The sequence below is a fragment of the Rattus rattus genome, chromosome 14 (assembly GCF_011064425.1).
Source record: "Rattus rattus isolate New Zealand chromosome 14, Rrattus_CSIRO_v1, whole genome shotgun sequence".
NCBI lineage: Eukaryota > Metazoa > Chordata > Mammalia > Rodentia > Muridae > Rattus > Rattus rattus.
In genome coordinates this window covers 46847790-46861270 of record NC_046167.1, presented here as the reverse complement: position 1 = coordinate 46861270, position 13481 = coordinate 46847790, and the positions used below count along the sequence as shown (strand labels likewise).

Below are 13481 nucleotides of genomic sequence, written 5' to 3'. Positions count from 1 at the left end.
ATAGCTATCTAATGAGACTGATAAGAGTTAAACTGCTCACCACATGTGACTCTAACTGCAACCTTGTGCTCCAATGTTCAGAAGTAATTAAAAATTATGTCATCTTATACAAGATTCAGTAAATATTTCAGAAGTGGTCACCAAAGAACTTAAGACCAATAGAAAAGACATAGCTATTTTCCTAAGTCATGAAATTCTGACCAATCCTCATGGGGTAGAGATGATTCTATTCATTTATAATTTAACTTGGAACCTGGTTGTGGGCTTGAAATGAGCTGAAAGATGCAGAAATGACCACCTTAATCACCATTATTATGGTGCTTTTGACATCATTGAGGCCAAAAAATATGGAGTCATCATTGAGTCTGCGGGTGTGTACTTCCTCCTGCCTCCTAGCAGCTTATGGCCTTGGGCATGGTGTACTGCAATATGTAGAGGTAGAAGATTAAAGCAGAACTACTGTGAAGGAGATTTCCAGAATCAACAGGCAAGACGTGGCTGGACTCATTAGAGATGCTGCTGTCTTTGACTCAGCCATCCATTTGTAAGTAATTCTGATCCTCTTTCTTCTAAGTGAGCTTAAACAATGCACTATGTTGAAAAGCTTGTTCCAGAAATTAGCTTCTTTATTGATATTTTTCTTACACAGAAAGTGAATGGACCTTTATGCCTAACTCACAAAGGTAAAGCCAGAAGTACTTTTTAAACCTTACTCTAGAAAGCAACAGTACAGTATACTCTTACATTAGTGGTTCTGAAAGGGAAGCCTTCTTATCCCGGAGATAGACAGGAATGTCTAGGGACAGTTTTCCTTGTCTTAGGTGATATATGAAAAAGAGAATAGTACCTGAGTCTAATTTTAGAGACCAGCAATGTGTATGGTTAACAATGCACAACCAGGAGAACTCCAGAATGTGGACAATCCATCTCTAAAAGTCAAAATTGAAGATACTGAGATGTTTGACTGTAATAAAAACATAGAAGTTGATGGGTTCAATATATAACTACTGTAGAAGGAAGTAATATGTTCTCGTTTCTGCATCTCTGCTATGAGTTACATGACTTGAGTGAAATTAAACTTGTCTTCAATTCTGGAGATATATTAGACACGGCTAGAAGATATGGGTCTGTATTGCTTTGGCAGTTTTGTACCAATTATATGTTATGCATTTCAAATTACATTCATTAAAAGTTTAATGGAACAGAAATTTTTTCAGATTTCTATCACTAAAGGTGAATGGATTTTTCATACTGAGACATTTGCTAGTTCATCCTGCTGAGTGTGTAAATTACTGATATGTTACAGGTCTGTTTTTATCCATCTGTAAAATAAAATTAATGATGAAACCAACATCAATCAGTATAAAAAGGAAAGGAAGATTCTGACAGAGCAATGGAAGTTGACAAAAATCTAGTCTACTGGGTCATGTGATCAAAAGTAAAGTTTGGACTTTACAAATAACAGTGCCTGATAATACTTATATTTAGTTATGGGCATCATTTCTGCCACCCTAATCTATATGAAAGCCCAATATAGTTAAGATATCCCATGGTGGCATACACTGTTTATAGTGCTGGCATTTTTCTTCCCATACCAGCTAAGAATAGGACTTAAAGAAAATCACTTAATCTTGTAAGAGTACTCTTTTTTCAATACAGTTTAATGCTATTACACTGGCCCAGTCTACCTCCAGGGGCATTGTAAAGCTCAAATTCACTAAAGTAAAATATAATGTGAATCTTTTGGTAGAATGGCAAATGAATGCATGTATTATTGTGACCAAGCAAAGCCAGTCTATATAATCCTTTACATGACAGAACTCTCTTCAACCTCAGTATTGAAAAGCAGGCAAGCATGTCTTGATTCCTGTCAGGAATTAAGTTGAAATGGTAGTATGCTGTCCTTGTAATGAGGCAAATATTGCCTATTAAGTAACAAGAATGTCTGGGAGACCGTGACTACTTAAGACCAGCATAAATTCCCAATACACTAATCTGTCTCCAGAGAAAGATTTAAAAACACTCAAGAGTTTAAGGTCCAAAATTTCAGAATAAATTCTGATAATCCACAGCTACATAATGTCTTCAAGTTGAGAAAGCATATATCTGTGTGAATGTAATTACTTAATTGAAGATTTTTTATTAGAAGTTATATATTCATTACCACAGCTGTACAGTGACAGACAGAGGATGCCAGGCAATGAAAGAGATAATTTTTTTCTTGATAATCAAGAATGAATTACCACTGATAACCTGAGGTGGGTAGTCCAATATAATTTTTGTTTCTTTACAGTAGGAATACTTCCACTGTTGTTGATGTCACACTTACTCCAGTGTGAGGATGTGACTTCTGTTTCAATTCACCACAATGAGGCTGGCTATGATGAAGTGTCTCTTAAAAACTTGTTTGATCATGCCATCAAAGTGTCACAGGACACCACTGCTCTCACTATGGAAATGCGCAAAATATTTGTGAGTATCCCACTAACTTCTGTTGTCTTCAGCCAATGATTCTAGTATATTTCCAAAGAGATCCAAACCATATTTCTAACAAATATAAGTTTCATAGAAAGAGAGAAAATATACTACTGAAAGTTAGACAAGAAGAATGAGGCAGTTTTCAGAAAACAACACTTTCAAAGAGTTCAACTACTTAAAAAATTTTGTCTAGTAATATGATATTTTCTTAAAATAAATTATTTTTAAATTGAAATGTGGGACAAAAACCCAGTAGTTTTATTTCAGAAGGAAATTTGATTTTCTTACCTTGTTTGCAGGAGGTTGATCTCCATTGGTATCTTCATTTGACAGACATTCCATAGAGGAGAAGTGGAGTATAGTAACTTGCATAGAGTGCATAAAATAATTATAAAATGTACTGGTGTCAGAATGGAAATATAAAAATAATATAAAGCCTCTTAGAAACTCCTAAATACCAGGGGTCATCGTATAAAAGTTATCTAGAGGATGCTTATTAGTAAGAGGGCAGGTTTAGAAGAGACATGGTTTTTTCGCTTTCCAATGGCTGTATGTTATCAGTTTGTCAGGCAGTGTTAGTGAGGAGATACTGGAGCCAGAGAATACATCTCTGTATTTGCAATAGGCATGCCCTCACTCTGTGCTTACTCACAAGTTTCCTTTCAACCCTCATGCCGTTTCAGTTCTCCGATGACTTCTCTTCAAGTATGTTCAAAAAATTTGTAAGTACCTCACTGATTTTTATCATCTTCAAAACCAAGCAGCCACACAAGCAAACAAGCAAGCAAAGAAACAAACAACTAAAGACCAACCCAGAATCTTCATACTAAGATTTGCACTGCAATTTGTATGAGAAGAGCACTAAAACAATTTTCAAGACTATTCCCCCACAAGTAAAAGACAACCATACTCATTAAAAAGAGAATGGGAGGGGGGCAGCTTTGGAAAATCTCTGATTGATGAAAAGAGAAAAATAGAGAAGAGGAAATAATGTGATTAGACTAAAATCTCACCAATTGTGTGTAAGAATTACAGTGGAGTGGAAGTCTTATCTCCCAGGTATCTTCATCAGGGCTCAAGCACCAGTGTTCCTCGTCATGTGGTGCACTGCTGCTTTCCTATGAAATTTAACTGCAATGTAATGCAGATCCACAGGGACTACAAATGTGAACAGGATCCATGTCAGCCAAAGAGAGGACATTAAGCTAATGGCCTTTTATGAAGTCTCAAGTGCTAAGAGTCACTGCTGATAGGTCTCAGAAGCCTTAGTTTCTTTTGTGGGAGGGTTGGTTTAGAACTGAAACTAGATTTTCTCTAACTGGTAGCAATATATTATGTGTTCAAGGTCAGTAAATGCAAAGAGAAAATGAATAGTATGACAACAACATCCCAAGAATATCTGTATTTGAAATAAATAATGTTTATATTGTTTTTTAATCCTGAGACTTTTTTCTAGATAGAGTTTCTCTGTTTAATTATGGCTGTCCTGGAACATACTCCATAAGCCAGGGTGGCTTTAAACTCAGTGATATCTGCATTCCTTTGCCTCCAAATTGCTGGGATTATAGGTGTGTTCTACAATCACCCAGCTCTGCAGATTTTTTCATTTCTCATTCTTGACTGATACTGTTTAATTTTTAATGTTCTTAGTAATCCATTAACCTTTCATAAAATATCTTTAATTAATTTAACATTAAAGCTATTTTGAATACTATATCTAAATTAATGTTATAGGTATGTGTTTATATATTTATATATATGTAAACATTATTTTCTATTTTGTTTTCAAGTGATTTTCATTATTTTTATGGATAAGTATTTCTTATCTAATTATTCATAGAGATTAATAAATTTATACTTACTATTAATAAAATTCTATTCAAATGTTATGTTTAACTTAATATGGTTCAAGTTGTAAATGTTCAGTATTAGTAAAAGGAATATCTTTAATTTCATAATACCTAGAGGCATTTAAGTTTATACACACAGAAAATAAAGATTAATAAATATAGAGAAACTGTGGCATTGTGATCGCATAAACAGATTATCTTTGTTTTACTTATAATTTTATAATTTTAATATTTACAGCTTTTTTCTCCACACTAAAATTGCTGAGTTCTGAGAACAAAAGAGCATGGTAAAGAGGAAAAAAGACTGAAAAGTTAAAAATAATTTGATGAAAATCAAGTTGAGATTACAAATTAAATAGGAAAAATATAGGTAAAGGATCAATTTTTCAAATTTGTCCATGGCAGATTTTATGTAGTCCTCATGTATAAAAAAACTACAGAGTTATTGAATGTGTTCATTTCCTTAATCCCCCGAACTGAACTAACTCAGTTGTTATTTTCCCTTTTTAGGTATTGGGTTTTCTTAAGGACATGAAGCACATGGTCGAGACTCTCAACAGTTGCCACACATTTTCCCTCAGCATTCCAGTAACTAGAGAGGATGCCAGAAAGATCCCAGTGAGTCCTCAGATCAGGTTTTTCATCTATATAGCTGAAGGAACACCTTGCCTTTGCCATTTTGTGGGAATATGCGGGGGAATATGTCAAGAGTGAGCAATTAAAAAAAAATCTGTGAGATAAGTGATGAATTATAAGTTAAAGAAAATGTTAAAAAATATTGTTGGAGAACCAAAAAATTCCAGAGACCACCCAAAATTTTATTATTTGGATTTTATTTACTATTATATAATAAATAATTATTACTTATAAATTTAGTTGGATATCTCTGGATTAAAATAATACTTTATGTCTATTCTTAAGACATGCAAACACAATTACCTTCATGATCTATCACTCATGTCTTTCCACTGGTGACATGCTCACTATTGACCCTCACACAAACTCTTCTTAATTCTTACAATTCTACTGGTTTTGATTTTTCTCTTTTCTTTGCTTCATGATATTTGTATTTTCTACTGAGCCTTAATGAATTTTTCTGTACAAATTAGTTCTATGTTTAATGTGTAAAGTCCCTATACCCTCATTTGGGATGAGGTGAACATATCCCAGCAACTATATAATTTTTATCTCTTCCTCCTGATTTGATGCCATAACTTATCTCCTAATAAATAAATTTGATGTCATTTTGAAAATAATAAGAACAGGTGAAGGAAAAGGGGCTAAAGGGGTAGAGAATGTTTGTAGATGATTTTAGAGACCTACTGCAGAACAAGGCAGTTCACAGAGTATTATTTCTTTTTCAATATTACTGTGAAAACCCCTCCTAAAAGCTACCTGATGTAGTAAAAGTGAGTATTTCAAAGATTGATGTAATTGATCCTTTTCCATGAGTAATAAGAATGAGCATCTGCTATTTATTCATTCAAGTCTCCATTCTTAGTCACATGCCACCAAGCTCTCAGCTTTATTTGATGTCTTTAAAGTCATATGTACCATTGTTCTTCCCCTGTACATGCTGACAAACAGATTAAACATTAAACATGTTTGCCAGAGGAACAGAGCCAAGTTGACTTGGGAAATCAAATCTATCACTACCAGATTGCCTTCAATATATCTTTCTATTATTTGAAATAGCATAGTTATCATAATTTAGTACGATTGTGATCAATCTAGTTTATTAGCGTGATGAATTTGAGTTAAATGATTTATATTTTGGACCGGGGGTGGGGTATCTGTCTTTCCTACATTATGTTCTGTAGGAACCTATCGAGACCCAAGCAAAGCCTCAGATGCCCATGAACAAGCAAAATAGTCAACTATATAACTTTTAAATGGAGAGAGGATGGTAGAATTTCATGTTAACAGCAGAATATGATTAATATAGATCATTCACAATGTAGTTCTTTATCTAAGTTGTTTCATTCTGGCAAAATGTAAGTGAATAGTTGAAATTTACAGTTGTTCATCACTTTTGTCTGCAAGAGTAATTGTGTTAATTCATTGTTTCTAATTAAAAACCACATGTATCTAATTCTTGGATATTTCATTTATCTTAATATGATTGCTCTTCTATGATGAATAGCTTGAAGAGTTCCTGAAAATTATACTTAGTATACTGAATGCCTGGAAGAAATCTCTGTACGACCTAGAGACCAAACTCCATGAGATGAAAGGTGCCCCTGATGCAATTTTAATAAGATCCAAATCCATAAGGAAACTAAACAGAGAACTTCTAGAGACTATCATGATGATACTCAGCAAGGTGAGTAGTCTTCTTGCCTTCCACTTTTCTTCTTCATAATGATGTGACTTCTGTAGTAAATGAGGAATTTTGAAATATAGGACTTCTCATGAACACAATGTAGTCATTCCATCTTATATGTAGCTTAACAACAATCATGGACATAAAATGAGGCTTTTCTTCACAGTCATTTGGAGAGTACTTTTCCTGAGTAAAGTGACAAGCTCCTGATTATTTCATTGTCTCTAATAACATTCACCATTGGCTTGTCTACCTCCTATGTGAGAAAATTGTCAACAGTGCTTTCATTGTCCCTTGGTTGCACAGATCTACACTGAGGTGACAATTTCCTGGTCCTCTCTCTAGTTATGAAACATCATACTTCAACTGATATCAATTTATTGTAAGAAAATGTATCCATGCATCTCCAATCCAGCTTTTAGATGACAGATTTGTAGTAGTCTGTGCTAGATTTATGGAAATTCATGCTTTTGACCAACATTTTACACTACTAATATTTTCCTAAATATAATTTAATATTTAGAAGGAAAGATGACAAATACATGCAATTCGTGTTAATATTAAGTGACTGACTACCCTTTTGGTTATTAGGTTGATCCTCGGATGGAGGAAAATAATAAATACCCTTTATGGACAGATCTGGAATCCTTGAAGGCAACTGACAAAGAACGTGAATTTTTTGCTCTTTATAAATTGTTTTACTGTCTGCGCGTTGACACATTTACAGTTGACCTTTATCTCAAGCACTTGAAGTGTGTGCTTTATAGTGGTGACATCTGCAACTCTGTAAACTTTTATGGAGATCCTTGATGAACCATCATTTTACAGTTTCTTATAATTTTATTCTTTTCAAGGTATGCCTGAGTGTAATGCTTCTCTTTCATAAAATAAAAAGAGACACAAAAACATCTTACACTATTCTTTTTCCTTAACATTCTTTGCATTCATCTATGCCTATCATCTACACAACACAAGATATGCCAATTTATGGGGTGGGGGAGGGTGGAAATAAATGGCAATTTCATTCTGTGAGATTTTTTGTGTCATGGAAATCTATAAGGAGAAGGAATTTTAGAATTCCAAGAACTCTCTCCAGTGTGACAGCTTTTCAAAGGCCTCAAAATGGCATATTGTTTAAATCAATATTTTCAGGCAGATTTACTGTTGCTACAGGAATTATTTAGATCCAGCAAAAAGTGATTAGAAGGGATCCTTACCAGTTGTTTTAAAACACCCTTTCTTTATTGAGAGAGGGTGAGTAGAGTTAACACTATGGGTTTCAATGTAAGACGTATTTGAAGAAAAGGCCTCTCTGTAGCAAGAATACCAAAATTGCCATGGAAACTGAAAGAGTCCAATTCTAGAATTTTATACAACAAGAATAGATTGAAGAAAATTCACCATGGATACCTCAGCAAACATCTGTACATACAATAAAGTAATGTGTCTGTTAGAGTGGCACAAATCACTGGATCTTGGTGCCAGACATGACTAGCTTGGTAAAGAATGTGTCTGCCTCTGTACATGTGATGTCTTTAGGATGATTAGAAATTTCCAGACCCCTTTCTAGCAGAGCATCTGCTGTCACCAGGTCAGTGGAGGCAGATCTGAGTGTCTCTTCCTCTTGTTTCCTTGCCTCAATCCACTCTGTCTCTGGCTCATCATGTAAATCGACTAGTCATAGAGCAAGGGAGGGGATAGCTAGAGATTGTATTCTAATAACTGCACTTAAGAGGGAACCCCTCAACACCCTGTGCAGTACTCCCAGGCTTAGTGAAGCATATGAGAAAAGGCATATGATTGATCAGTATAGGCAGGATAGTGACAGAAGAGGGTGGTGGAAACTAAGAGGTATGACAGGTCTGCAATATTTTTGTATGTTGGCCTGGGGTCACTATCAGGGTTATAAAAGTTTCGGTGCTTCTGGCCCTGCTGATGCATACTCTAGTGTTTGCACTGACTTCCATGCACTGACATGGATGGATTTGTATGCATGTATGCATGCATGGTGTCGATCCATAAAGCAATTCAATTATATGATTAATATTTTTGGTCCAGAAGATGTAGTGCTATGCTATTGAAGTGAGCTTCACAGAAAGTGAGATTGAAGTATTTGAGGCTGCTCAGTGCCAGGTGGTTATAGAAACTACAAAAGGGCTCATACAATTCTGTTGAACTTGCAAAATAATACTGAACATAGTTAGAGTCCTTGCTAGGAGGTCTGCTTCCACAGGCTGCCTGTGAAAAACAGGCATGGAATGCTGGAAAGGGGGCTAGACAAAGCTTTTGTAGGTCACTGACCAGTAGAGCTTGGTCAAAAGGCAATGGAGGATACTGAACCCCAGGCCTTGCATATGGTGCCCTATGCTCAACTCTGGTTGCTGATGAGGTTCTGTTTCTGAGGCTGCTGAAGCCAAAACATGCCATAGGAAGCCACTTTCTGTTGACTAAGCATCATAAGCTATGAATTAGATTGTTCAAAGACAGCAGTTGACCATCCTGGGGGCTGCAGACAGACAGGCAGGCAGTCAGGCAGGTAGGCAGGTAGGCAGGAAGGCAGGTAGGCAGACAGATAGACACACACACACACACACACACACACACACACAACACACAAACTCTCTTTCTCTCTCTCTCTCTCTCACACACACACACACACACACACACACAGAGAGAGAGAGAGAGAGAGAGAGAGAGAGAGAGAGAGAGAACACAGAGACACAGAGACAGACAGACACAGAGACAGACATGTGTATTTCTGGATATATACTGTCTGAGGCATCGTAAGAAAATTGAATATTTGGGCAGTAGCAGATAACCTTAGGGAGACAGGATTTTGTGAGTAGTTGGTACAAGGATAAAGGTGAAGTAATTGGAATTAGAGGGAGGCTAATTTTCTATTAGTTGTGAGCTAGATTGCTGAAGATGCCGAGAGAAAATTAGGAGTAGGAACAGTGATAAAGATGGGCCATTAGAACATCATTTATCTGAAGAAGTTGTTGAGATTATTTGCCTGCTGTGAGATCATGTGGTTACTCAAGTTGATGAGGAATGGGTCAAGAGCAGAAAGATATATTGCTACTGAGTTTAATGATGGACAGTACTAGGGAGAAAGCCCTGTCAGGGTAGAGCGAGGTGACCTGGGTAGTGCCACACCTGGTCTAGATATTATTTCTCAGTACCATCTGTACAGCTATAACCTCTGGTGAGGATGTAGATTCCATCGAGACATGTGAATTAGGTGACAGAGCCACACAACCTGGATTGAGCCCTCTGAGTCTGTGTTGCTCTGGGGGATGGCTCCAGGGATTTGAGGTCACTGTCTGTGCTTCTCTGACAGCTGCTTGAGCTCTGTCCAAGTCTTCCCATAAGTCATTTAGATATGCATTCTTGTAGAACTCTTAAGCAGAATTTCTCTCAGACCCTTTAGTATCTTCTTTGTTTTCCATTGATTTACTCCTTCAATGAAACTCTGATCATGCTATCATCTCAGGCTATGTGGTCCTTATCTCTCTTTAGATTGAATCTCTGTTCATGTAGGAAAGCACAACCAAACATTAGGTGGAGCTCAGTGAACCCCTCAGAAGAACAGGGGAAAGATTGCAGGTGCCAGAAGGGTTGTGGACAACAGAAGAACATGACCCAAAGAATCAATTAACAAACCTCAGAGGGAGTCACAGAGACTGAAGCAGTAATCATGGAGGCTGGATGGTTCTGCCTTGGGTCTTCTGCATACATTGTTTCTTTTGTTTGTTTGTTTGTTTTTTAGCTTGGCCCATTTGTAGGACTCCTTACAGTGGGAGTGAGGCATTGCTGTCTCTTTTCCTTGCTCTTGGGATACATTCCCTCCTACTGGGTTACCTAGTCCAGCCTTGATATGGCGATTTGTGCCTCGTCTAATTATGCAGTGTTCTTTTGCTAGCCCTGGGAGGCCTGCTTTTTTCTGAAGGAAAACAGAGGAGCAGTTGATCTTGGGGAGAGGGTAGATGTGCATGCCTGGGGGTTGCTGGAAGAAAGGAAAAAGGAAGGCTGTAGTAGAGATATATTGTATGAGAGAATACGTAGAAAAGAAGTTTTCTATTCTCATCTCTTCTGTGTTCTCAGAACTAGGCTTCAGGAATTCTTGTGACTGCTGATTTTATTGATGGTGTCAGGTTTTCCAGTTGTATCACCATTGTCATCCATCTGCAAATAAGCAGCTGCCTAGTGCAATGGCAAATAGTGATCTGAAGTCATCTTTGGGAACTTTAACTTCCAGAATCCTGTGTTGTATAGTAATATCATTGTATCCCTTTGATTTATTCTCCTCAGTGAAGTTAAAAGAAATTCACATGGATCAGTTGGATTAGAGTCTGCATATTCTTGGTGCAGGATCTAGACACCATCTTCCTTGAGACCCTTTCTTTGTTTTTTTGACTATGTTCTCCATTTCAGACATACCCATGTAGATGTTCTTCCAGTATTTCAGAAGGGGAGGTGGTATGGAATAGTGTCGTATATGTCCTGGATGTCTAGTGGCCCATTAGTAAATGTGATGGAAGAATTCTTACATATTTCTAGGTTGCATGTCAAGTTGAATTTCAGTTTGACTTGGTCCTTTTCCAGATGTAACCATGCTTGGATGATCTGTTCTGTCTCCTGATACAAATCACTATCCTTAACATCTTTATCAACTTCTTGCTTATGTAGGGACATAACCTGTTTTGTTTACAGATTTGTCTACCAGTTTTTGTTTTTGTGATTCTTTCACTGCTCCCTGAGTTTACTGAGTACTGATTTTAGATATTTCTCCAGTAGAAAATAGTACCTTTTGTTTACAGAAGCCTTTATGGACTCCTGAATAAATTTCTCCCTGAGTCCAATGTGGGTATGGAATCTCTTTAAAGAAAATAAATTTGACCTGATCAGTAACATAGACATGTTGGCTAGTATTTCCAGGCGACTTGTTTCCAGTTATGTTTAATCAGGATTAACTTTGTATGATGTTCAAGAAGAATGGTAGATAGTCTCTGGGAGCTGACCAGAAGGGCTGGGTTTAGTAGGTTACCTGATCTTCCTTCTCCTTTCAAATCTGCTCAACTACATCTGGGAACAGATATGAGGCTGTAGGCCATAAAGGTTCTTCTGGGGACTTCATTCCATGTCTGGGTGAAGGAGATAGGCAAAAAGGCTGTTGAATATGAGGAGGTCAGGAAGGAGGAGGGAACAAGAAAAGGAGCAGGAAAAATTCAAAAAAGAAGAATAGGGAAAGGGAAGTCCAAATTGTAAAGCTACAGTTCATCATGTTATAGTTTAGGTCTAAATCATTCCCAAGATCTCATGGCTTGAGATCAAGCATTTTTCTGCATTGAGGGTGATGGGAGATTTACAAGGTGAAACCTAGTATAAAAAAAGTTTCATTGTGTGTACCTCTAAGGAGATGCTCAACCCTTTCTGTCTCTGTCTCTCAGTATGTATGTTTCACTCTGTCTCTCAGTGTCTGTGTCTGCTCTCTCTATCTCTGTCTTTGTTGACTATCTTTCTATCTATCCATCTCTCTATGTATATCATCATCGTCGTCGTCGTCATCATCATCATTTCTTTCTTTCTTTCTCTTTCTCTCTCTCTGTTTCTCTCTCTCTCCCTCCCTCCCTCCGTGTGTGTGTGTGTGTGTGTGTGTGTGTGTGTGTGTGTGTGTGTTTGGTTTCCTTTCTTTTCTGACACATAGATGTGACTAGGCCTCTTCTTCTGACTCATGTGAACATGTGCATGTGTGTGCGAGCACACACGCACACAAGCATACACAGCAATGATCTAATAGGTAAACAGTGTAATAAGAACTCTGAACTGTGTACAAACTTAAACATTTTATTCTTTTAGGATAATTTTCTCAAGTGTTTGTCACAGCAATGGAAACCTGATCAATCTACTGTTATTAAAAGATTCACCTCTGATTATACCTTCATATTTTATTCTCATCAAATAATCAACTACACACTAACTAAATACAGAATTTTAGGGATCATCTTCTAATATGATATTCCTAATGAATGTTTGCAGATTGTATATGTTCTAAGCTCTTTGAAAAAAGGGAACCTCAGTAAAAGTCCCTTTTTCCCCAAGGAATTTTCTTACATGTACAGCAGACAGGCAGATAGGCCTTTTAAAAAAATTTCTTAAATTAATTATTACATTTGTTTATATCTCTAATAACATCCAACTTTCCAGTTACCCCTCTACAAGGTCCCCATCCCAAAACCTCTGTCATCACCTTCCCTTTTGCCTCTATGAGTGATCTCTCCTGCTCACCCTCTCCCACCCCACTGCTCCAGCATCTCCCCTGGGACTTCAAACCTCCATAGATCCAAGGACCTCCCTCCCACTGATGTCAGACATGGCCATCCTGTGCTACCCATGTATCTGGAGCCATGGATTTCTCCCTGAACACTCCTTGGTTGGTGGTCTAGTTCCTGGGAGCATTAGGTTGTCCAGCCACCTGATGTTCTCATTTGTATGGGGTTGCAATTGCCCTCAACTCCTTCAGTCCTTCTGTCACCTCTCCCACCAGGGTCTCTGAGCTCAGTCTGATTGTTGGCTCCAAGCATCCACACCTGCATTGGTCAGTTGCTGGCTGAACCTCCCAAGGATCAGCCACACCAGATTCCTGTTAGCAAGTACCTCATGGCAATGGCAATGGTGTTGGGTTTAGTGTCTAGAGACAGGATGGATCCCCAGGTGGGTTCCTGTCCAAAGGAAGAACAGAGACAAAAAAAATGGAGCAGAGAGCAAAGGAAGAGCCATGTGGAGACTGACTTACCTGGGGGATCTATCCTGTCTGCGGACACCAGATA

General features: G+C 37.5%; 1 protein-coding gene across 2 annotated transcripts; it reads left to right on the top strand.

Annotated features, from left to right (window-relative positions):
* Positions 1–513: 513 nt before the first annotated feature.
* On the top strand, positions 514–7564 carry LOC116884055 (prolactin-7C1-like). 2 transcript variants are annotated; one of them, XM_032885301.1, is made up of 6 exons: positions 514–544; positions 2294–2472; positions 3162–3200; positions 4839–4946; positions 6472–6651; positions 7243–7564. In XM_032885301.1, the coding sequence occupies exons 1-6, from the start codon at positions 514–516 to the stop codon at positions 7459–7461; spliced, it is 756 nt and encodes a 251-aa protein (XP_032741192.1). In that variant the 3' UTR covers positions 7462–7564. The 2 variants fall into 2 exon arrangements, with proteins under 2 accessions (XP_032741192.1, XP_032741193.1); XM_032885302.1 differs by lacking the exon at positions 3162–3200.
* The last annotated feature ends 5917 nt before the right edge of the window (positions 7565–13481 follow it).